Consider the following 23753-nt stretch of genomic DNA (forward strand, 5'->3'; position numbering starts at 1 on the left):
TGAATATCAAAAGTAGCTTCCTCCTAAGCTACCCTGCATACTAAAAGGGAAACAACACTTGATTTTGAAGAAAAAAGAAAATTGCCAAATAAAAATAAATAAATAAATAAATTGATACATCTGGGGGGTAACAAAATAATTAGAAGCAATTAAAATGAAAAAAAAAATAGTAGAAGTAATTAATTTGTACGAAACACTCCAAACATTACCCATCTATCTATAATAACACATCAGGTAGAATTAATTTGTGGAATTAGTCAAAATGATTTTCTAATTAACTAAAAATTTGTTGAACGTACAAATTTTTATATTATTAACTTGGCATATGTTTGATTTTATTTTTGAAAAAAAACCATAATACATCTATCAAACAGCTATTAAATTATTATTACTTGGCCCAATTGATGAAATTTAAGAGATTCTTTGAAGAGTGACCATCATCTACTATGTTATCCAATGTAAATTCCTTTAGTTTCAATGACCTTTCTTTTATGTCTTCATCTCCAAGCAATTGTTCCACTTTCTTCCATATCTCTTCCTTTGATATAAATCCATTTTCATCCTTAACTAATTCAAGTCCAACCTTCCACACATCACAAATATATGACTTGTTAATAAATTGATCCCCAGCAAATGGCCAACACAAAAAAGGTACACCACAATATACACCTTCAATGGTTGAATTCCAACCACAATGACTAATAAAACAAGATATAGCATAGTGGTTCAATATCTTCTTTTGTGATGCCCAACCAACAATCTTTCCTTGTGTTCCAAGAAACTCATTAGGGTATTCATAGTTTACTTTGTTGTCATTATTCGGACGAACGATCCAAAGAAAAGGCTTGTTAAGGAGATCAAGTCCTAAAGCTAGTTCATTAAATTGATTTTGATCCATTGCTACCAAACTACCAAAGGAAACATATATGACGGATCGAGGAGCTTGTTTATCTAACCAATCTATGCAAGTTGTGTCTTCTTGCCAAAATGAACTTTTGTTGCTATTATTTTCTATAAATGGGCCAAGTGGGAGGAACTTTGGTGATATGGAAAATGTTGCATGCTCAAGATTATAGGTTGTGTTGCAAAGCCACCATTGTCCTAATTTCATGGTTTGCATCTCTTGTGCAATATGATCAAATAAGATCTTATCATGGGCTCTCCATGGAAAGTTTGCAGTGTCTATCTTAGGCATATTTGAAGAGAGTTGAATTCCATGAATAATAAGCACCCATTTTGACAAAAAATGTGTCCCTAAATATAGTTTTTTTTTTTTTAATTATTAAATTTTTTTTTGTTTTTTTTTTTTCTTTTCAAATAAACTCCTAATTAATATTATTAAGTATTATAGAATATGAAAAGTTAAATATATAATGTATAAGTGCTAGGAGTAGTGACTAATGAGATACCAAGATCACAAAGGTGAAGTTATTGATGACAATTTCTCATGAATATTATTATATCAACCGAAGGTATATATATGTTACACTTGGCTTGATTCTCCTAGTTTCTTTTTAGTGAAATATTGATATTTGAGCAATGCTATTAATGTTCTATGGATACATGTGGTAGCTAAAAAATATGAGAAGATGGTAGAATCTTAAGTAGCACTGACACTTCGAATGGAAGATGTGTCTCGGTGTTTGACATTAACATGACATTGAAGTATTGATTATATTCAATTATTTTATTTTATCAAATTATTATTAGTGTTGATCTATTAGTGTCGTGTCTAATCTATATGTCAAGCTTTGTGCTACAATTTATTGACCATTCTGCTTATTCTAGCGTATTAATTTTTTTTAATTAGTAATTTTTACTCTTAAATTTTGGTACAAGAATTTGTAAAAAAAACTAAAGAAGACATGTTTTAAGCTACCCTAGTTTCTAAAAATGTCTCTATACACCTATTTTTGAAGAAAACATAAAGTCTCCAAATTATTTTACTTTTTTTGCTACAGCCAAACAAAACAACTAAAATTGATGCTTCTAGGTAACAAATAAGTGGAAGCAATTAAGATGAAAAAAAAGGAGTAGAAGCAAATTGTATCAAACATTCCAAACTTTACCCATATATAAACACATCAAAGAGATTTAATTTTTTGAATTAGTCTAAGTGATTCCCTAACTTCAACTTTTATTTTTAACACAAGTTTGTATTTTATTAACTTAGTGTATCTTTCATTCCATTTTTAAGGGAGTTGAAATTGATTTTATAGGTATAAAATTGACTTTTGAGGGAGTTGAAACTGATTTTATAGGTATAAAATTGATTTTTAACATATTCAACTATTTTCAAATATAATTAATTTTGACTTGAAGTTTGAATTGACAGTTTTTAACACTCATACATAAATATATTTGAAGATAAACAATTTTTAAGTTTAAAGAATAGATATTTTGTGTTAAAGATAATAAAATTATTTAAAGATAGTTGATATTAGTTAGTTTGTTAAGTCTCTATTAACTATATTTTTGTATTAGAGATAATAAAATTAGATAGAAGTAGTTAATAATATTTAATTTATTAAACTTCTACTAACTCTATATATATTCTTTTAGTATCTTTTTAATTATCAATATGAAATATTCTAACATCTCCTTATTTTTATAAATAACAATGAACAATAAAACTGGTATCCATGGGCTCGGGCTCAAGCCCAGGATTCCTCGTTGTGAATCTATTTCAAAAAAAAAAAAACAATGAACAATAAATAATTCTTACCTGCTGAATCCATGATTCCATCATCAATTAATTTAGGGATGCTATAACAATAAGCCAAAGAAGTAGCTGAAGCAGTCCAAAGAAGAACCCCTTTAATTCCCAAATTAAATCCAACTTCCAAGGCCCAACCCATATTAAAAGTGACAACAATACAAGATATTTTATTTTCAACATCTAAATCATTAACATCTTCTATAAGCTTAGGGAGCAAATTAGGCATGTTTCTTTTGATTGAGAAAATAACTTTCTTATGATCACTTCTGTTGTCTTCAGGTTCCAAACCATCTGGGAGTGTGACAAAGTTTATTGTTGTTGGTTGATCATTTTTGAGGTTGTCTTTAGAAATATTGTTGGTTCTTTTGTGGCTGAATTCTGTGTTGAGAAAAGTTATCTTGCAATTATTTTTGGCTAAAAGATTAGATAATTGCATAAGGGGATTCACATGTCCTGGGATTGGGTATGGAATAACAAGAAAGTGAGGGATACCCATTTGATTGAAAAATTATTTTCAGTGATTGAAAATGGAAGGTGCAAATGGGAGTGATTGTTACTTGTTATTTATATATTATATACAATATTGTAACATAGAGCCTCTTACACACTTCTCAATATAATCTCTTCTTTATTATTTTTTTAGTTATCAACACTTCTTTTTTTCTATATGGAAATGCTAGAATATACTTATTAGTTTTTCTTAAGAGGTATATTCTAGGAAATAAATGTCTATAAGAATGTTAATTTACGTCCACTTATTTTCTAAAATAGGTATTCTAACAACATGCTTTAAAAAAGTAAGTCGGTGAACATTAGTAAATATCTATTTATTTATATATTTATATAATATATAATTAAATAAATTTTTAGTCGATATGAAATTTCAACATTTCACATTTATATATTTTATTTTAGAGGTTGGATAGTTCAATTAGTTTGAACTAAAGCATTAAAGGAGAAAATAACACAAATTTAAACTCTCGTGAAGGAGAAAGTATTAACATAATAAGTCAACACTTGTTTTTAAATAGTTTTTTTTAGATATATCTACAATTTATAAAAAATTCTTCCACAAAAAATGAGCTCAAAGTGTGATTTATAACTTCATATTTTCATTAATTTTGTCTTTCAAATTTGTGTTTAGATCATTAATATTTAATTTATCTTAAATCAAACAACTTTAAATTTATATGAATAAAACTTTTATAATATTTTCTACATATTTATAATAAATTATTTAAATATTTAAAAGTTAAAAGATAATTAAATGTGTTTCCGTTAATCAAAACTAAATTTACACAAAAGATATTTTTGTATAAACTAAGAATTATACATATTTTTTAAAATCTTAAAACGAAAGATAAAATTTTATATCAAATAAAATTATATTTAATCCAACAATATATTACACACTTGTTATTATTTAAAAGATATGAGGAGAGCACTCTATCTTCTTACTCTAGAAGTTAAGACATGCACCGTAAGACACATTTTTGAATTGTCTTTTTCGTGGAGTTTCTTCCTTTTGTTTTATTCTACATAAGCCCATGTGGGTGGTGACTAGAGTGCAGAGACTTTTCTTATTTTATTTGTCCAAATACTATGTATTTAGACTATTTATTTGATGCGATTGTTTTGATTAAGATTACTTTTATTATGTGTTTGGTTTTGTGCGGTATTAAAAATTGGTTTTTGATTAATTGTTTTATAAAATTAATTTTATTAAAAGTGAGTTGAATATAAATATTTTATATTAGAATATATTTATGTAAAAGTAAAAATACACATATAGTCATTTAAATTTAATTTAGTTTATATTAATTTTTTATTTTAATTTCGACATCAATTAATTCAATTGAAAACTTTTGATTATTTAGAACTCTACAAAAGACTGCAACAATATGTTTCTCATACTAATTCTTCAAAAAACATTTATCAAATCTTATAAATGGTACATATTTCTTTATTTTCTCTACAACAATTTAAACACACATTTAACCTTGAAAACAAGGTAATAAATGTATATTCACATAATCAATATTTTTAACTTCCTTCACGTGCAAAGTAGCTATGGAGAGTCAACTTATTGCGATGTTTCCATTAGATCTTAACATTTCATGATAGTAATTTGAGATAATTTTCAAATTTAAAGGATTGCACACGTAATTTAATAATTCTTAAAGGTTAATGGTACAAACGAATGTAATTTAAAGGTCAATATCGAGAAAAAATAAACTTAAATGACTTAAGTAAAAATTGAGTTAAACATAAATAACTAAATGTGTAATTTTTTCCTTATGTAAAACTACGTTGATCAAATTAATGGGAGTTGGTTCTAGCGGAAAATGCTAGACTCTAACAACATAATGAGTGTACTTACATTTACTTACATTTAGCGTCTGACACATCTTAAATATGATTATCTTTGATGGAGGGAACTTATAAGAAATTAAACAAAGCTTAGTTGAACAACAAATTTAAGTGTAAAAATTATGTTCAAAGTCAAAAGTTACAAGTTTAAACTTCAAATAAGAATCATCTTAAGGTAAACTAAATTACAGTTGATAAAGACCAAGCATGTCAATATCAAATTTGATTATTCTAAAGTGAGAAATACTAAAGTAAAAAAATTAATAGTTGATATTATAACTATTTATGACTTGTCATGTATTTGTAGATTATATTCACCATTGATTTTAATCATCAATAGTTTATATAATCCACTTTATTGTCTAAAGTAAATTGTTCACTTTAGAAGAGTTTAATCTATTTCAATAAATAATTTATTCATAACATATTTTTTATTTGATTGTTGTTTCACTCCTGATTTTTTTTTATAAATATTTTTATTCTTTTATTATTAAAGGATACAACAATGATATATAGCCTCACTATTTTTGCTTAAAGCTAAAGCTCATTTTTGCATGTTACTTTTTTGCTTCACATAATAATTAATTCTTAGAGAGACTTTGATTTGGCCATTGTAAATGTCTTGAAAATTTTAAAAAAATATATAGATGGTTACAAAGAGGTCTTGATAATAAAGATTAAATAGAAGATGATATTAGGGAACCATCGAAGATTAGAAACAAGAAGAAAAATAGAGGAGATTTTAGTGCTTAGATGTGTATTAAAATGCAGCTGACTATTAGACATGTTTCATCTCATGTCCAACTATCAAGAGTTGCTTAAAAATATTTTCAAATCGTTGTTTTGTTTTTAATTTTGAGATTATGTTGCCGAGAGACGACAGAGATGTGAGACGAAAACCTACGGAAAAAATTAGGGTTTTATGGTTGTTCGATTATCGAAATGACTAACTGAGATATCCAAATACAAGGGAGGGAGAGAGTTCATGGATTGCCCTGTGATCTCGACGTTAGAGAGAGTTTTAACTTATTTCCATCGGTAACGATAGAGACGATAGGCACCAGAACGGCGCAACAAGAAACATTTGTGGCTATCGTGACATGTTGTACAAGTTTCATGATCCAAACACCATAACATGACACAATTTTGATCTGGTGATGCTATATTTTACACAAAAATATGATGGTTCTTTTGAACTATGATTGTCGAAGTATACAATGGAAGCATAAGATGTATCATTTTCAATAAGGTAGAGATTGTTAAGTTTGATTGAAATTGAATTATTTTGAAAATTGTCTCATATTGCCTATTATTTTAAAGAAATAGGAATACCGAGACTATACGTATGGGCTTGTTGTTTGTTACAAGATAAATCCCATGGAAACACTTTAAGCTTATATATGATTGTCTTATTTTCTCTTATATTTTTGTGCTAGAGTGTTGTGAGATGTATTTCAGGTATTTGCTTTAAACAATGTGGTTGTATAGGGGTCTAATGGATGTTTGAGAGAAGTCTAGGTGTTGTAAATAAATCATATAGTATTATTCTCTTATTACAATTAGACAATGGTTGTGGTTTTTTCTCTAGTTTTGAAGTTTCCAACTTATATTCTTATGCTTGATTTTATTTCTTTAATTTCTTTATGTTTTCTCCAACAATAAAGGTTACTTTATGAAGACAAATTTAATCATCTTATGTTTGCATTTGTTTAGTACCTAATGTTTTAGTCGCTCAGTCATTTAGAATGTCTTCTTCTTTTGGACTGAGCAAGCAAGTGTTGTGTCAATCTCATAGACTCATATTACATAAAGATAATCGAATCAATATGAATCGAATGGGTCAATTATATATGTGGTCTTAGTTGCTCATATGGTCTAGATATATTATCCTCGTGAATGGGCATTTCCCACTTCTTATATAAAGAGCATAATTTTCCCTAATCACGATATCTCGAAGTTCCAATTCATTTACTATATTATGCTTATACTAACTTTGACATCATAGTGCATTTGACAAGAACTTAACATCTCTCTTTGGAACAGAACCATCACCATCATTATCAACAAAAGAGCCACCTTCATCGGAGATTCACTACTATCAATCTCGCTTAATGTTAATCTATATTTTTATACGAGAATAACATTCATATTAACTTTTTTTCCTTATTAGTATTAACGTACACCAAAGATAATGTTACCAAAAAAAAAAACACATATAACACTTTTTTCATCCATTAAATAACACAAACTTGTTTTTTGAATGGAACATTTTACACCTCAATACAAGGTCATCAAACTAAAGAAGAAATGTACTAATGAAACTAATCAAATTAAATGATTAATACATATATAAAGGGATATGCGTATAACGAGTATAGAAATATTAAATTATTATTTTGAAATAGTGTTATTGATTATGTTTAACTATCATAAAAGAAAACACCACTTGACAAAATGATATAAATACTACTATAAACTCATGCATAATTGTGATGTCACGTGTTTGAATTCGAAACATGATGTCCAACTAGTGCAGTTCAATAGAACAAATATGTTTACAACTTAAAGAGAAATTAAAGACAAAAACCATCACTCATTCTAAATAGCTAAAAATATATTAGAAACAATATGATTAATTCACCCAACTAATAAACTTTTGGAGGTTGTTTGATGACTGACCACCTTCTACCATATTATTGATAGTCATTTCCTTTATTTTCAAACACATTTCTTTTATGTCATCATCATCAAGTACTTGTTCCACCTTCCTCTTTATCTCTTCCTTTGATATAAATCCATTTTCATCTTTTTCTAATGCAAGTCCATTCTTCCACACATCACATATATATGATTTATTAAGAAACTGGTCAGTTAAAAAAGGCCAACAAATAAATGGTACACCAGCATGTACACCTTCAATGGTAGAATTCCAACCACAATGACTAATGAAACAAGCAATAGCAGGGTGGTTCAATATCTTCTTTTGCGGCGCCCAACCAACAATCTTTCCTTGAGTTCCAAGAAACTCATCAGGGTATTCATAGCTTACTATGTTGTCATTATTCGGACGAACGATCCAAAGAAAAGGCTTGTTAAGGAGATCAAGTCCTAAAGCTAGTTCATTAAATTGGTTTTGGTCAATTACTGCCAAACTACCAAAGGAAACATATATGACAGATCGAGGTGCCTGTTTATCTAACCAATCTATGCAAGTTGTGTCTTCTTTCCAAAATGAACTTTTGTTATTGTTGTTATTTTCAATTAATGGGCCAATTGGTAGGAATTTTGGTGATATGGAAATTGAACCAGGCTCAAGATTATAAGAAGTGTTGCAAAGCCACCACTCTGCTAAATTTATAGTTTGCATCTCTTGTACAATATAATCAAAGAATATCTTATCTGCTCCATGCCATGGTAAGTTTGTTGTGTCTATCATTGGTATATCAGGGGAGATTTGAATTTCTTGTTGTTTGGTTGGATTTCCTGCAATGCCAGAAGTAAATCATGATAGCCTCAATGTTAATATCTACAAGAGTTAGCAATTAACTTTTTAACCATTTTATTGGTGTGGAATATTTAATGACTTTACTATCTTTTAATATCTGGCTGAAAATTTGAATAAGAAACTAACTGGCTGAAAATTTTAACTAACTAGTTTCATGCATATGGTATTATAGTCCAAATCTCTAATAGTGAAATTTGGGGTATTTAATATTTAAGAATAGTAAATAATTATAGAAAAAACTTAGGTGCATTTTCTTAAGTGTTATTCATATAAATCTTAACATAATTAAAATATACATTTTGTGATTATAATAAATTTTGAAAAAAATATGAATTTAATAAAATCATAATTGATTAAGTTAAGAAAAGTGCATAAGAAAATATACACAAATTTTGTCCAATAATAATTACCTTCAGAATCAATAATCTCATCCTCGATCAGTCTAGGTATGCAAACAGCACATGCCAAAGAAGTTGCAGACGCTGGACATAGTAAAGCACCTTTGATTCCCAATTTATGACCCACTTCCAAAGCCCAACCCATATTAAATGTAACAACAATACAATTGATCTTATTATTATTATCGACTTCCAAAGCATTAATATCTTCTATAAGCTTTGAAAGTTTATTTGGCATGGTACTTTTAATTGATAACATAACTTTCTTTATATCACTTCTATCATCTTTAGATTCCAATCCATCTGGGAGTGTCACCACTTTTATTTTGTCGTTTTGATAATCGTCAGTGTTCGATCGTTTATGGCTGAATTCAGTATGTAGAAAAGTGACCTTGCAACCATATTTAGTTAGAATTTGAGAGAATTGCATTAGGGGATTCACATGTCCTTGAACTGGAAATGGTATCGCAAGAAAATGAGGCAAAATGGCCATTTGTTGAATTGCAAGAAAAAAAAAATATTGATTTTGGTACTAAAAGAAGGGCTTGGGTGAAAATTAAGGTACTAAAAGAATGCTTATTTGTTGAATTGCAAGAGAAAAAAATATTGATTTTGGTGCTAAAAGAATGTTGGTATGCATTTTATAGTGGTGTGACAAGATGAAAAACTACGTACAAATCATAGTCATGGGTGATGGATTTGAAAATGTGTCCATGACTTTTCTAAAGGTAACTTTGATTTGTATGCCATACTTTAATATTTTGATTTTGATTTTGGTTGCGTCTTCAATTTTGTTTTGAAGTTTTGGATTCTAAAATATAAGTAAACGAAAACCTATTCCACCATCATGTTCCATACAAGACTGTTTGGCTGTAGAGAAACAATATGAAGTGGTTATTAAATTATGCCTATTAAATCGTGAAATGTTTTGCCTTTTAAATTCTGAAGTGGTTTTAAAAATATGTTTGTTATAGTTTTTTTTTTTTGTAAATAAATTGTTTTTTTATTAAAAAAAATCATTTTTAAAAAATACTTAATTATTTTCAAAAGTTTTTATCTGATTTTCATAGTTTTAAAAAAAACTAAAATTTGAAAAATATTTAAAAAATATTTGAAATGAGAAGTGGTTTTTAGTAGTTTAAAAAAAATTATTTTCATTAGACAAACAAACACAATAATTTTTATTTTATAAAAAATATCAAAAACTTGATATATGATTCATTAAATATCAAACAAAATTAAAAAATCTATAACAATATCAATAATTTTTGTGAGTCCTCAAGGAACAACACTTTCAAGGATTGAGATTTGTATTTCAAACACCACCATAAACTTCCTCATCAATCTATCTCCATTATTAGAAAATAACAAACTTGTCAGTCAACACAATATTATTCCAAAAATAACTTTCATCCACTAACAACCAATTAGAAATTCAAAATAATTCATTCGACACATATCCTTCAAGCTCAACTTCATCGTCATTCAATATCACCAAAGTTCTCTTAAGTTTTTACAAGGTTATTGTAATCATCACTCAAATCCTATAACAGACACATACTACTATAGGCTTGAAAATTTTCTAAATAAATTCACAGTATAAAATGCACATACAATTTTAGGGCTCTTCAAGGATTGTAATGAGACCAAGGTACAAGTGGGTTATTTGGGAAAGTAGACTTAGAATTAGGAAAACCGGTTAATCAGTTTAATTGCATATGACTTTGACAACTTATCAACAAGTAAACTAAAATAGGGTAGAAACCTGATTTTGATCACAAATATTTTTTTGGTACTCCACCTTTTGACATGAATGATGTATTAAGGATCACCAAATTTCTATTGAGTGGAATATTGGATCATCTTACTTTATGACATGAATGATGTTTTGAGGATCACTAAATTATTACTTAGTAAGATAACACATTTTTTCCAACAACTTTCTACTTTTGCTCCTCTTGTACCCCATCCAAAACTTAAAAAGTTGTTAATCATTGAGCATTCCCAAACTTAAAATTTTGTCAAGTCATAAAATCAAGATTTTACCTAACTCCGTGTATGATTTTAGGATAAAAATAAATAGTTTTTTGGTCATTGGCTTGAAATATAGCTATGTAACACAAAGATAAAGATTCAAACTCAAAAGGGCTAAGTAGCACAAAGATACAGATTCAAGCACAAACCATTTTGTCATCATAAAAATGGGGAAGATTTTTAGAACTAAGTTGGTTTGTAGAAATATGCCCATGGCCTGTTTTGATAAGCGTGACAAGCAAGTGACTGTTTCTACCTTTGATAAATCACATCAAAGGTTTGATCATCTGACTTTGAGTTACTATGTATACTCAACAGTAAACTTCAACGCTCTGAAGAAGTCAATGCTCTGATAAAAGTCAATGCTCTGATAAAAGTCAATGCTCTGATAAAAGTCAATGCTCTGATAAAAGTCAATGCTCCAAAGAAGACAACATTTATGCATCCTCTGATGAACATCCTAAATCTGCTACTAGTATGAATATCTTAAGACATGTTTTGACCATTGTATCCTCTATTTCCCAACGATTTTAAATAGGATATGCTAAATCAATTACAAGATCATATTTGGAAAGTTTCTATGGCAAATCAATTTTAAAAGATACGATATAAAATTTCATGAATTATGTTGATTTCTTGCAATCGGGACAACGGTCAGAAACCCTAATTGTTCTCTATAGAAGCACGTGTTCTCGTCAAAGACAACACAAGAAACACATATGTTATAAGCACATATGCACTTTTGCTTATTATCATTATGTTTTCCTTTAGAGTTGAGAAAAAGTTCTGAAGGAACAAATTTGTAAACATTCTCTGTGAAAGCTATTTCACAAAAAACCAAAACCTTTTGTTTGTAACCTAGCCCAGTAGTGGTTGTCTTCCCCAAAAACTTGATTGTACTAAGCTAGAAAATTGAGAAGATACAACACAGTTTGTGTGACTAGTCGGTGTTCAAGTGTAAGTTTGATATGTGATGAACTAGTGTATTGAATCATTCAAGATTGAAGGAATTGGATGTAGCTATCGTGTTGGTGATGATCCAAGATAAATTGATTGTATCTCTCTTCTCTATTTTCATTTAATTGCTCTGTTTTCTTTACTTTAGTATAGCCATACACAAAAGTTTTTAATCAAAAAACACAATTCACCTCATCCCCCACTTTTTCTTGTAATTGTCATTCTACAAATTGGTATCGGAGCTCAGTCTCAAAGATGAGAACTTAACCTTGTTTGAGTAAAGATCGATTTTTTATGGCTAACTGTGGTGAAGAAATTACAAATGGAAACGTTAACAGGTCTCCCCTGTTTGATAGAGATAAATTCAAGTATTGGAAAGACAAACTCAAAAGCTTTTATATCTTTCACGGTCCTGAACTCTGGGACATCGTCAAAGATGGCTATGAAGCTCCAAAAGATGTTGTTGGTGTTGAAATATCCATACATAATTTTGATGTTGACCAAAAGAAACAATACAAAATGCATCATAAAGTCAAAACCTTCATGATGAATGTCATCACCTTCAATGAGTTTGAAAAATGTTGCAATAAATAAACCGCTAAGAGTATCTTTGATGCTCTAGTTATTAGTTACGAAGGAAACAAACAAGTACATGAAGCCAAAGCTAATTTTCTCGTCAAAAAGTATGAACTCTTTCATATGGAAGAAGATTAAGACATTGAAAAAATAATTCTAGATTCCAAACTCTAGTTTCTGGACTATAGGTTCTCTAGAAGAGCTATACTACTACTGACCACGACAAAAATATTCTCAGAAGTCTTCCTAGTAAATGGATACCAAAGGTAATGGCTATTCAAGAGGTTAAGGATCTAAACAAACTGCCTCTTGAAGAGCTGATGAGTTCACTTAAATCCCATGAGATTGAACTAGTTGAAGATGAGCCCAAAAAGAGGTCAAAGTCTTTGGCTCTCAAATTCTAAGGATAGAATATGAATTATAAGGCTCTGCAAACAGCTAAAGACTCAAAGGAAAAAGAATGAAAAACCACATGAAAGATTTATATGACGAAGAGTTGTCCTTGATCTCAAGAAAAATCTAGTGCATGTGGAACAAAAGAAATATATCACTTCCTAAAAGATATTTCATACGATCTCAAAATAATGGAGAAATGAGTGAAAAACTAGACAAAAAGAAGTTCATCTACTATGAATGAAAAGCAATCAGGTCATTCCAAATCAAAATGTTCTAAACTTTAGAAAGGAAAAAATCATAGGAAAGACTTCAAGACTAAGAAGAAAGGTTTTATGGCTACTTGGGATGACTTTTATGAATCATCTTATGAAACCGAAGCACATGCAAACATGGCTCTAATAGTAAATACTCATTATGATTCTAATTCTGACTCTAAATCTACTGATGAAGAAATTAGGGTATTCTTTGACCTATCTCGTAGTGAACTCATAGATATGTTAAATGAGATTCTCAACAAAAATAATAAGGTTTCTTTAAAACTTAATTCTCCTAGAAAACCTCATGACATCTTAACAAACAAATGTAGTTCCCTTGAAAAAGATTTTGAAATAACCTTTCAAGAAATTTTTGCAAATGGCATAAACAGAAGTAAACAGGCTTATATGATCTATAGTGCAAGCAAAAACAATAAGCATATCATAGGCTTTGAAGAAATGACAAAAAGTTCTATACTCAACCCGATATTGTTTGTGTATACTGCCATAAGAAAGATCACAACATAATAACTTGTCATATGTTGAAAACATGGAAAAACAAGATATCTTTCAGAACTAACAAACCAGAATCCAACCAAATTTAGGTACCTAAAAATAAAATAATTTATCTTGAAGATATCCTTAGAAACAAAGTTGAAACATCATTAATGGTACCTGGAAAATGGATGCTCACGACACATGAGAGGAGAAAATTCTATGTTCCAAGACCTGACCCTCAAGATTGGAGGATTCGTATGATTTGGAGGTTATCAGAAGGGTAAGATCATTGGGCTCGACACAATAGGTAATTGTTTTCTTTCCTTTATTAAGAATGTTTTATTTGTAAAAGGAATAATGAATAATCTATTGAGCATAATTCAATTAAGAAAAAGTGGGTGTGATGTAGTTTTCCATGAAAAGTCTTGTAAGGCAATAAGTCAAACAGATGGATCCATACTATTTACTGGCCAAAAGAAAAGCAACATTTATAAAATAAATTTATCTGATTTAAACAAACAAGAAGTCAAGTGTCTTATGTTTGTAACTGAGGAATAGCTGATATGACACAAAAGATTAAGTATGAATGAGATTTTCTTTGTGAGGCATGTTAGAAAGGGAAACAAACAAAATTTTATTTTTCCTCTAAAAATCTTGTTTCCACCTCTAGACCATTTGAACTTTTACATATATATCTATTTCGCCCTGTAAACACTGCTTTTGTCAGTGTTATAAAGTATCAAATTGTTACTGTTGATGACTATTTCATATGGACATGGGTAAAGTTTCTAAAACACAACGATAAATCACATAAGTTATCACTACCTTCTGCAAACAAGTGCAAAATGAAAAGGGTTTCTGTATAACAACGATTCATAGTGATCATTGAGGTGAATTTGAAAATATGTTTTTTTGAAAAATTCTATGAAGAGAATGGTATTTTATATAATTTTTCCTCTCCTAAACACTCCAACAAAACATTATTGTAGAAAGGAAAAACAGACTTCTTTCAGAAATGACACGTACTATGATTCACAAAATGAACGTTTTCAATCATTTTTAGATAGAAGTAGTGAATATTGTATGTTATATTCATAATAGAATCTATATTAGACCTATTCTCAATAAGACTCCTTAAGAATTATGAAAATGAATAAATCCCAATATTTCATATTTTCATCAATTTGGTTGTATATGCTATATTTTGAACACCAAAGACAATCTTGGCAAGTTTGACTCACGATCTCAAAAGTGAATTTTTTTGGTACTCTAAAAGCTCTAAAGCCTATAGGTATACAACAATGAAACATTTATTGTTGAGGATTCAATCCATGTCAAGTTTGATGACAAAAAAACTTAACCATAAAAAGTCAAAGCTAGACGTAGACTCTGCAGATCTACAAATTTCAGAGAAACCAAATAAAACATAGGAATCCACAAAGTCAATCCCAAATGAATTATAAGATCCACCTCATAAGTCAGATCAAAAGTATCAAGAATCCAAAACTTGATGGAAATACAAGTCCTCGTATCCAGACTATTTGATCATAGGAAATGTAAATGATCCTTTGAACACCAGATTTGCTCTCAAGGAAATGTACATATTTGAATTGCTATCTGAAATTGAACTTACTTCCATAGATGAAGTTGTGTTAGATGATGGATCAATACTGACTATGCAAGAAGAGTTGAATCAATTCAAAAGAAATGATGTATGGGATCTCTTCCTGAAACCTAAAGAAATGAAGTTAATTTGAACCAAGTGGCTTTTCATAAACAAATTCAATGAGAAAGGTAAAGTGGTTAGAAACAAAGCTAGACTGGTAGCTCAAGGTTGTAGTCAACGTGAAGGTATTGATTACACCGAAACTTTTGTCCTTGTGACAAGGTTAGAGGCTATCAAACTTTTACATTCTTTTGTTGTATTTAATAAAATCACTCTATATCAAATGGATGTTAAAAAGGCTTTCTTAAATGGTTACATAAATGAGTAAGTGTATGTTAAAAACCCATCTAGCTTTGAGGATAATGAATTTCCATACCATGTCTTCAAACTAAATAAATCTTCGTACGACCTCAAACAAGCTCTAAGAGCTTTGTAGATAGACTAAACAATTTCTTTCTAAAAAATAATTTTGAAAGAGGTCATGTTGACACTACTTTATTTCAAAAACTATCTAAGAATGACTTTCTCATTATTCAGATATACATTGATGATATTATTTTTAGTTCTACAAACGGAAAGCTCTACCGAGAACTTTCTAAACTTATGTAGAATGAATTTGAGATGAGCATGATGAGAGAATTAAAATTCTTACAAGGAATTCAAATTTATCAAAACCCAAAGGTGTACTTATTCATTAGATCAAATACACACGAGAATTTCTTAAGAAGTTTCAAATGGATGATTGTAAGCCAATGTCCATACCTATGCATCCAACATGTTCTCTTGACAAATATCAGTCATGTAAAAAGGTATACAAAGGAATGATAGGTTCCCTCTTTTACTTAATTGCCTCTAGACCTGATATTATGTTTACTGTGTGTGTGTGCCAGATTTCAGTATGACCCTAAAGAATCTCATTTAACAGCTTTTAAGATGATCTTTAGATATCTGAAAGGCACTACTAACATTGGCATGTGTTGTAACCCTTTGAGTACAAGGTAATGGGTTTCTATTATGCTAATCATGATAGAGATAAGTTAGAAAGGAAGAGCCCTAGTGAACACTGTACATTCCTTGGTGACAATCTGATCTCTTAGTCAAACAAAAGACAAGACATTATTGCTCTGTCCACAACTATTGTAGATAGAAGTAAAGTATATCTTAGCAGATAGTTGCAGTACTCAACTATTGTAGATGAATCATCAACTACAAGATTTCAAAATTTATGATAGAAGATTTCTATCTTCTCTGATAACACTTTAGCCATATGTTTAACCCAAAAAAAATATTTTACATTCTAAAGCAAAGCATATAGAGATTAAACATTACTTTATAAGGGATTATATCTAGAATGGTATTTTAGACTTTAAATTTGTCGACACTCATCAGTCGTTTGATATTTTCGCAAAACCCCTTGTAAAGGAAAGATTTAGTCTTATAAAGAAACGTCTAAAGATTATGTTTATCAAAGAATAATGTTTAATCCTCCATATGCCTTATATCTGGTAAAATAGCATGAATGGTTAAAAATATGTTTGATCTGCCTCTAATGACATTGAATTTTTTTGTGCCTCGTTAATTTAAATTCAATTAATCTTGAATATAAATATTTTTTATTTTCGTAAGGTGTGATACCCAACAAGTGTCTCACGTGTGTGTCTTGTACTGCTTTTTTTATTAAAAAAATCTCAAGTGTTTTGGTTCTTAAACTTTTTATTACTCATATCTCTCACAACTCCCACACTTTCGTTATCAACTAATCGATTAACTTCCTACTCTGCCTAAATCTCTCCTTCTTCAATGGAGTCAAATTATTCCCCAATCCCTTCAAATATCTCATATGTTTCAATGCTTAAATGTAATTTGGAACAACTCGAGATTCTTCACGAATTGAAGGTTGATTTTGCAAACCTAGCTGCAAATGACTTTAACTTCATCGAGGACCTTGTTAAGGTAAGCTAGTTTGAATACTTTGGACGTCCTGAAAAATGAGTTTTGGAGGTTTGTTTATGCAAACACTGACGATGAGGTTTACAATATTATGATGGGTCTCCCTATCAAGATCACTCAACAATCCTAGCGGCCATCACAAGATGCCATCATGAAGGCATGATGCTCGAAAATGGATATGAGTCATGGATTGGCTCTTTCAAAATCAACAAAGAACTCTTTGAAGACCCCGTGAATTCCAAGTTTGTACACCTCAAACATATGTATCGAGTTCTTTTCCAAATTCTTATTGAGTATGTGGTTCCCAAAGGTGGATCGGTAGACCATGTGGGCAAAGACCATAAGCGTCTAATGTGGACCATGTTTTCAAATTTTCTCCTTCTAACACGAGCATTATTCTCAACAAGCTTTTTTAATAATTCAACTACTTTCTCCTCAAGATTCTCACAATGAACTTCAAATTTATCAAGTGAAGTTTGATTAGTCCTCAAGAATTCACCCAAAATATTTTTGAGGTGAGAGTTGTAATCAATTTTATGAACTTCATGCTCTTATTGCTCTATATTTGAAACGAAACCAGGTTCCTCACAATGGTCATTTTAATTATCCTCCCCACAAAAATAGCAACATGCATAAGGTTCATAATCGCCATTTTTATGTACTAGTCCATAAAAATCACATCTCATAGAAAATTGGCAGCAGCGCCAAAAACTTGAAAACTCTTTGGCAAGTGTACCAAATCATTCAAGTAATAATAGTGATAAACAAAAATTGTCTTCATAATAATTGTTATTAATTTAGTAACGCAACAAGGTCATAAACACTTAAGGTAATAAAAGGTTTATAGATGGTTGATAATTTTGAACAAACGTAAAAATTAATTAGAGAAACATACTTAGGGATTCAAATCACCTCTTTTTCACTATGTAATTATCGACTTACTATTTTAAAAATATAACTTATTTGATTACGTCGAACTACCAAACTATAATAAGACCAATTCATCAACTCAAAATCCATTTTTTTATAACTAATTTCTTATGTGACCAAACATTTCATAATTCTAGGGTGATCAAACATAGAAAGGCATTAAAAACAACAATAGATGAATAAACAAACATTTCATAATTGCATAAATATTATATAAAAACTAAAACTACATATATTCAAGGAGATTCATCTAATTCCTAATCAATGAGAAAGTTAGTTCATGATTAAGAATAGAGTAACAATGAATAAGATGAAATTACACATAAGAAAGATGAAATTAATCTTCACTTATTGCTTCCAAGAGTGTGACATTCAAGTTCCTAGCCACCAAAACATGCCTATATGATCTTCAATGCCATGTAGGTCATGACACTTACGAAATTTGAGTTTTAAGCTTAATTAGGGTCCAAAAATGTGTGTTAGTGCCATGCTAGCAAGTCTAGGCGCAATGCTCTCATCTGGGCAGAAAGAAGTGACATGAAAAGCATTTAGACACATGGGTGGGCGCAATGTTCTACGGTGTTGAATAAACACTTTTCTTCTTCCAAAATCATTATCCCTCTTGTTTGACTTACACTTTCACCCTTTTACATTTCAAATTAGATTTCAATATCTTCATGAAAATTGTAACTATGCATGTTAGATTTCATTTACAACAAATGTGAATATATTTGAACATCTACAGCTTCATATATAATTAATATATATATATATATATATATATTTGATTAGTAATTTGTCTCTTGAATTTCTTCTAAATAAAATATTGAAAAGCTGCTACAATGTTATTTAATTGAATATTCCCTGTGTCCCCAATTGAATATCCCCTCAGCACATTACTAATTTTTACTTATTAAAAATAAAAAGAAAAATATTATTTGGTACCATTGGAAAGAGATGTATATTGGTACCGCGAGATAAAAATAATCCAAAATTAAATTCACTTAAAATAAAATAAAGTTTGAAAAATATATGACATGAATTAAATGTTGTATAATATTCCCAACAAAACTCAGAGAGTACGAGTGTTCACCAAAATATAAAAATGAATGGTGTAAAAAGTTTTCCATAAAAAAATAGAGTTTTAAGTTGCAAAACTCATTCAACACTCAAAGATTGAAGAGTGGTTTACCTAATATTCTTACATATAAAAGAAGAGCTTCCAAGAGTTGGACCATCTGCAAAATTAAATCCATTTTGTCTCCAATATGTGGCTGATCTTTATTTTGTAAACGAAGCTAAAGAAAAAGACATTAAATTGAAGTAGAGTCACTTGCTAATTAAGTGAATGTATAAATCATACAACCATTATAGTTGCCAAGAATAACAAAAGCAAATAGAAGTTAGTAAACTCTACTAAGGATTGTACCCACACACAAAACTCTAACTAAGCATAAGTCAACATATAATGGTTTTGTTCTACTAACATTACCACTAGTATATTTGCTATAAATAAAAAAACAAAGAAGTGGCCAAAACATTTTAAATAACGATAAAATAAAATAAAATAATAAGAATAGAAAGGGCTCAATAAAAATGTTAAGCAGAAAATAATAGTTTGAAATTGGATATTGCTAATGTTAGATGGTTAAGTCCTTAAGTTTTAACTCAATGGAAAAAGTATCGATATTGTTAGACTGAACATTATGTTTTAAATATAAACTTGGATATCACAATTCTGCGTTAATTATTTATATTATATTTATCATCTCAACTATGAAAAAAAGTATGTTGAATAGTTAAGAGTGATTATATGTGTGAGTGACATGTTCAATTTATGCTGGAGAAAAGATCATGCTAATGTTGGATTTATGGTGGCGATGATAATGAGGGTTTTTTTTTATGTGATTGATAATGAATTCTTGAGATGTTGTAGCTAGAATAAGGATGCGTGTGGTTACTTAAAGAATGAGTGTTGAAGGGGATGGGCCTTTAGTTATGATGGGGTGGGTGGCAGGTGTTCGTTGTGTGTACCTCGGCAGTTAGGAGTGGGAATAGGTTAGGCCAGACAAGGCTTTGAAAGGTCTAAGTCTGGCCTACAATTAATTTTGTAGGCTTAAGTATGTCCTACGCTCCATCATAGGCTTTTTTTTTTTTGTCTGATCTAACCTTTTTAAAAGTCTGGTTCGGCCTGAAAGTCTATTTAAAAGTCGTATTCACATTAAAACATTTAAATGTTCTACTCATACCACATGATGCTCTCCATATACTAATATCAATGTACATATCTATATATATTAAACAAAAAATAATTTTTCTAACAAAATATTTTTTTAAAAATCTGAAACAAACATCCTTTAAACCCTAAAAAATAATTTTTGATTTCAAAGAATTTTTTTTTCTGAAACAAACGCACTCATTATTATCTCTCAAACAAATATGGAACGACTACTGAGTGATTGACTAATTGAATGACTACCGAATATAGAACAACTACCAAATATGGAACGGCTACTGAATATTAAATGACTAATGAGTGATTGCATAATTGATAGAATTTAAAATGAGAAATATTATTATTATTATAATAATAAAAAATTACATTAATAAATAATAAAATATATATAGGTCGGCCTGTCAGACCTAATAGGCTTTTTTATAAGCCTGACCTATTTAAATAAATAGACTTTAAAAATAGTCTGAGCCTAGCCTTTTTATTAAATAGGTCAGGTCAGGCCATAGGCCCCTGACGGACGGCCTAGTCTATTCTCATCCCTATCGGCAGTAGGTGTGGGGTGCATGAGTAAAAATAAGACTAGGCATGCTTCATCGTTTAGTAATATACGGTAAAAATGACATATTTGTTACATCTATATTTTTAAAAAATAATAATAATAAATATATCTCACATTGAAAAATATATTTTAAAATATTCTAATTTTGTAATCTTTAAAAATTAGTATTTGTTGAGATAAAATATATGTCAATGGTTTTAATGATAATAAAATTATTTAAAAGATTTAGATTTTGGTTAATGACTACTATGTGCTTTTGAGTGAATTCATATAAGAAAACAAGTAATAAATCATTAAGACAAAGAGGAGAAAAATCTTATTCAAATATGGAGGATTGAAATTCGAGAGAATGACCTCGTAAGAGGATGAAGCTTCAAAGTTTCAAAATACTCACTAAAACAAATGTTTTTTATTCATTAAAAGAAGGCAAAACAGTATTAAAGAATGAATAAATAAAGCATTTGAAATAAAGAAGTCAGAAGACAAAATGAATAGGTACGAGGACGGATTGTACTAGGATGGATCTATGGTCAATATCATTGAAAGCGACCCAACATACACTATATCTTTGAAATATCGTTTTAGAAAGTGTTTAAGAAAAGAAAAACATCATATTCATATCACTTTGTAATTTCCACGTGAGTTACACTTGGAAATAGTTGGAACTTGTAAGATACAAGGTTGTAAGCTTGGTGAGGCTAAAGCATAAACAACGTGTAATCAACCTCTGTGAGAGATTAATCAGTTTGATCATTAATAAAATCTCACAAGTGTGTGAAGACTGGACGTAGTCTTCATTGGGTGAACTAGTATAAGAGAAAAAGATCAAAAGAAAAAATGTCAAAAGCTAAGTATATTCCTGAAGGAGGATCATCCAACAGACCTCCTTATTTTGATGGCACATATTACTACCACTAGAAAGGTAAGATGGGACTATTTCTCATATCACAAGATAACAACATGTGGTTTGTGGTTGAAAGCAGGGATCACGTCATCAGAACCAACAACACAAATGCAACCTCCGACGAGAAACCTCAAGCACAATGGACGACTGATGAAAATGTTAAGGTACTCCTAAACTCTAAAGCTCATTTATTTCTAATGTGTGTTTTGAGCAAGGAAGAATATGATTGGAAGGCCACCTTCATTCTTCATCATCACCTTGCCTCTGATACGATCATACAGTTTGTAAGCATCTGTTGGATGATACCCTATCAAGATCATTGCTTCACTTTTGTCCTACAACTTTCTTCTCTTCTGGTCTAGTACATGTTTAAAACATAGAGCACCAAATGTTCTTAAATGCCCCACTACTAGCTTTCTTCCACTCCATACATTTTTTGGTACCTTCTCCTTTTTCTTTGTTGGACATTTATTCAGAATATAAACATCAGTTGATGCACCTTCTCCTTAGAACTTATGTGGCAGTCCCTTCTCTTTTATCATGCTTCTAGTCATGTTTATAATGATTTTATTTATCCTTTCAGCTAGGCCATTGTGTTGAGGTGTGTAGGGAGTTGTTACCTCATGTTCAATTCCATTCTTCATGCAAAAATCCTTAAATTCATATGAAGTATATTCTCCTCCTCCATCTGTCCTTAACACTTTGATAGATTCTCCACTTTGTTTCTCCATTTTAACCTTGAAGTTTTTGAATGTCTCTGATGCTTCATCTTTTGTTTTAATCAAATAAATCCACAACATTCTACTAAGTTCATCAACAAAAGTTATGAAATACTTATTACCTCCTAATGATGGTACGTTAAATGGTCCATATATGTCTATGAATCACCCCAAGAACGTTCTCTGCTCTTGCTTGCACCTGTGATTGAAAAGAGTTTCTTGATTGTTTTCCTGCCATACATAATTCACATACCTTCTCAGGGACATCAATCATAGAAATTCCACTCACCATCTTCTTGACTTCTAGCTGTTGCAAGCTTCTGAAGTTAAGCTGGCCAAATGCCACAACCAATTTCAATCAATTGAGCTTGCTGCCTTCAAACATTGAATATCAGCAGCTTGTATGTTGATGAAAAATGTTTTGTTCTTTGAAAGAGGAGCCTTGAGTATCATCTTCTGTCCATCATAAATTTCTAAGGCATCGTTCTTCATGATCACCTAAAACCCTTTTTGAATCAGTTGTCCAATGCTCAGCAAATTGCTCTTCACTCTTGGCACATACAGTACATTTTCAATCATTATTGTCTTTCAATTTCTTCTTTTAATCACCATGTTGATATCTCCCTCAGCTTCCATGGTTCTATCATCAGCAAATGTCTTTAGATTCTTCAATCGCACACACAACATAATCGAACCTGGGATACAACGATCTCAATATCTTTTCACTTAGTTTCTTTTCAGTAAGCTTTTCACCACCGCTAGCCATTTGATTTGTGATACTCCTCAATCTTGATATCAGATCTAAAACCTTCTCTTGTTCCTCCATCTGTAACAATTCAAATTGTTTTTGTAAGATCTGCAATTTCACTTTCTTGACCTTTCCTCTAGAATAACACTTCTCCAAAATGTTTCATGCTTCTTTTGCACTTCTTGCATCATAAATTTTGTCAATGTTGGCAGTGTCAAGACATTGATGAAGAATGAAGGTGTCCTTCAAATATTTCTTCTTGTTTTCTTTAAAATTCAACATCTGCTCCTCTGTTGGATTGGCTCCCAGATCTTCAAAACATTTCTCTATGATT

At 30.0% G+C, this 23753-nt stretch overlaps 2 protein-coding genes across 2 annotated transcripts; both read right to left on the bottom strand.

The window, feature by feature from the left end:
- Window positions 1–288: 288 nt before the first annotated feature.
- LOC140919870 (UDP-glycosyltransferase 83A1-like) lies at window positions 289–3369 on the bottom strand. The gene is made up of 2 exons (XM_073366706.1): window positions 2726–3369; window positions 289–1254 (listed from the first exon to the last, which is right to left on the bottom strand). Exons 1-2 carry the CDS (start codon window positions 3213–3215, stop codon window positions 389–391), a joined length of 1356 nt encoding a protein of 451 aa, XP_073222807.1. The 5' UTR covers window positions 3216–3369; the 3' UTR covers window positions 289–388.
- A 4166-nt stretch (window positions 3370–7535) lies between these two features.
- On the bottom strand, window positions 7536–9707 carry UGT83G3 (UDP-glycosyltransferase 83A1). Its single transcript, XM_004489449.4, has 2 exons — window positions 9005–9707; window positions 7536–8572 (listed from the first exon to the last, which is right to left on the bottom strand). Exons 1-2 carry the CDS (start codon window positions 9483–9485, stop codon window positions 7722–7724), a joined length of 1332 nt encoding a protein of 443 aa, XP_004489506.1. The 5' UTR covers window positions 9486–9707; the 3' UTR covers window positions 7536–7721.
- Between the last annotated feature and the right edge of the window lie 14046 nt (window positions 9708–23753).

Source organism: Cicer arietinum, chromosome 3 (assembly GCF_000331145.2).
Source record: "Cicer arietinum cultivar CDC Frontier isolate Library 1 chromosome 3, Cicar.CDCFrontier_v2.0, whole genome shotgun sequence".
NCBI classification, from domain to species: Eukaryota; Viridiplantae; Streptophyta; class Magnoliopsida; order Fabales; family Fabaceae; genus Cicer; species Cicer arietinum.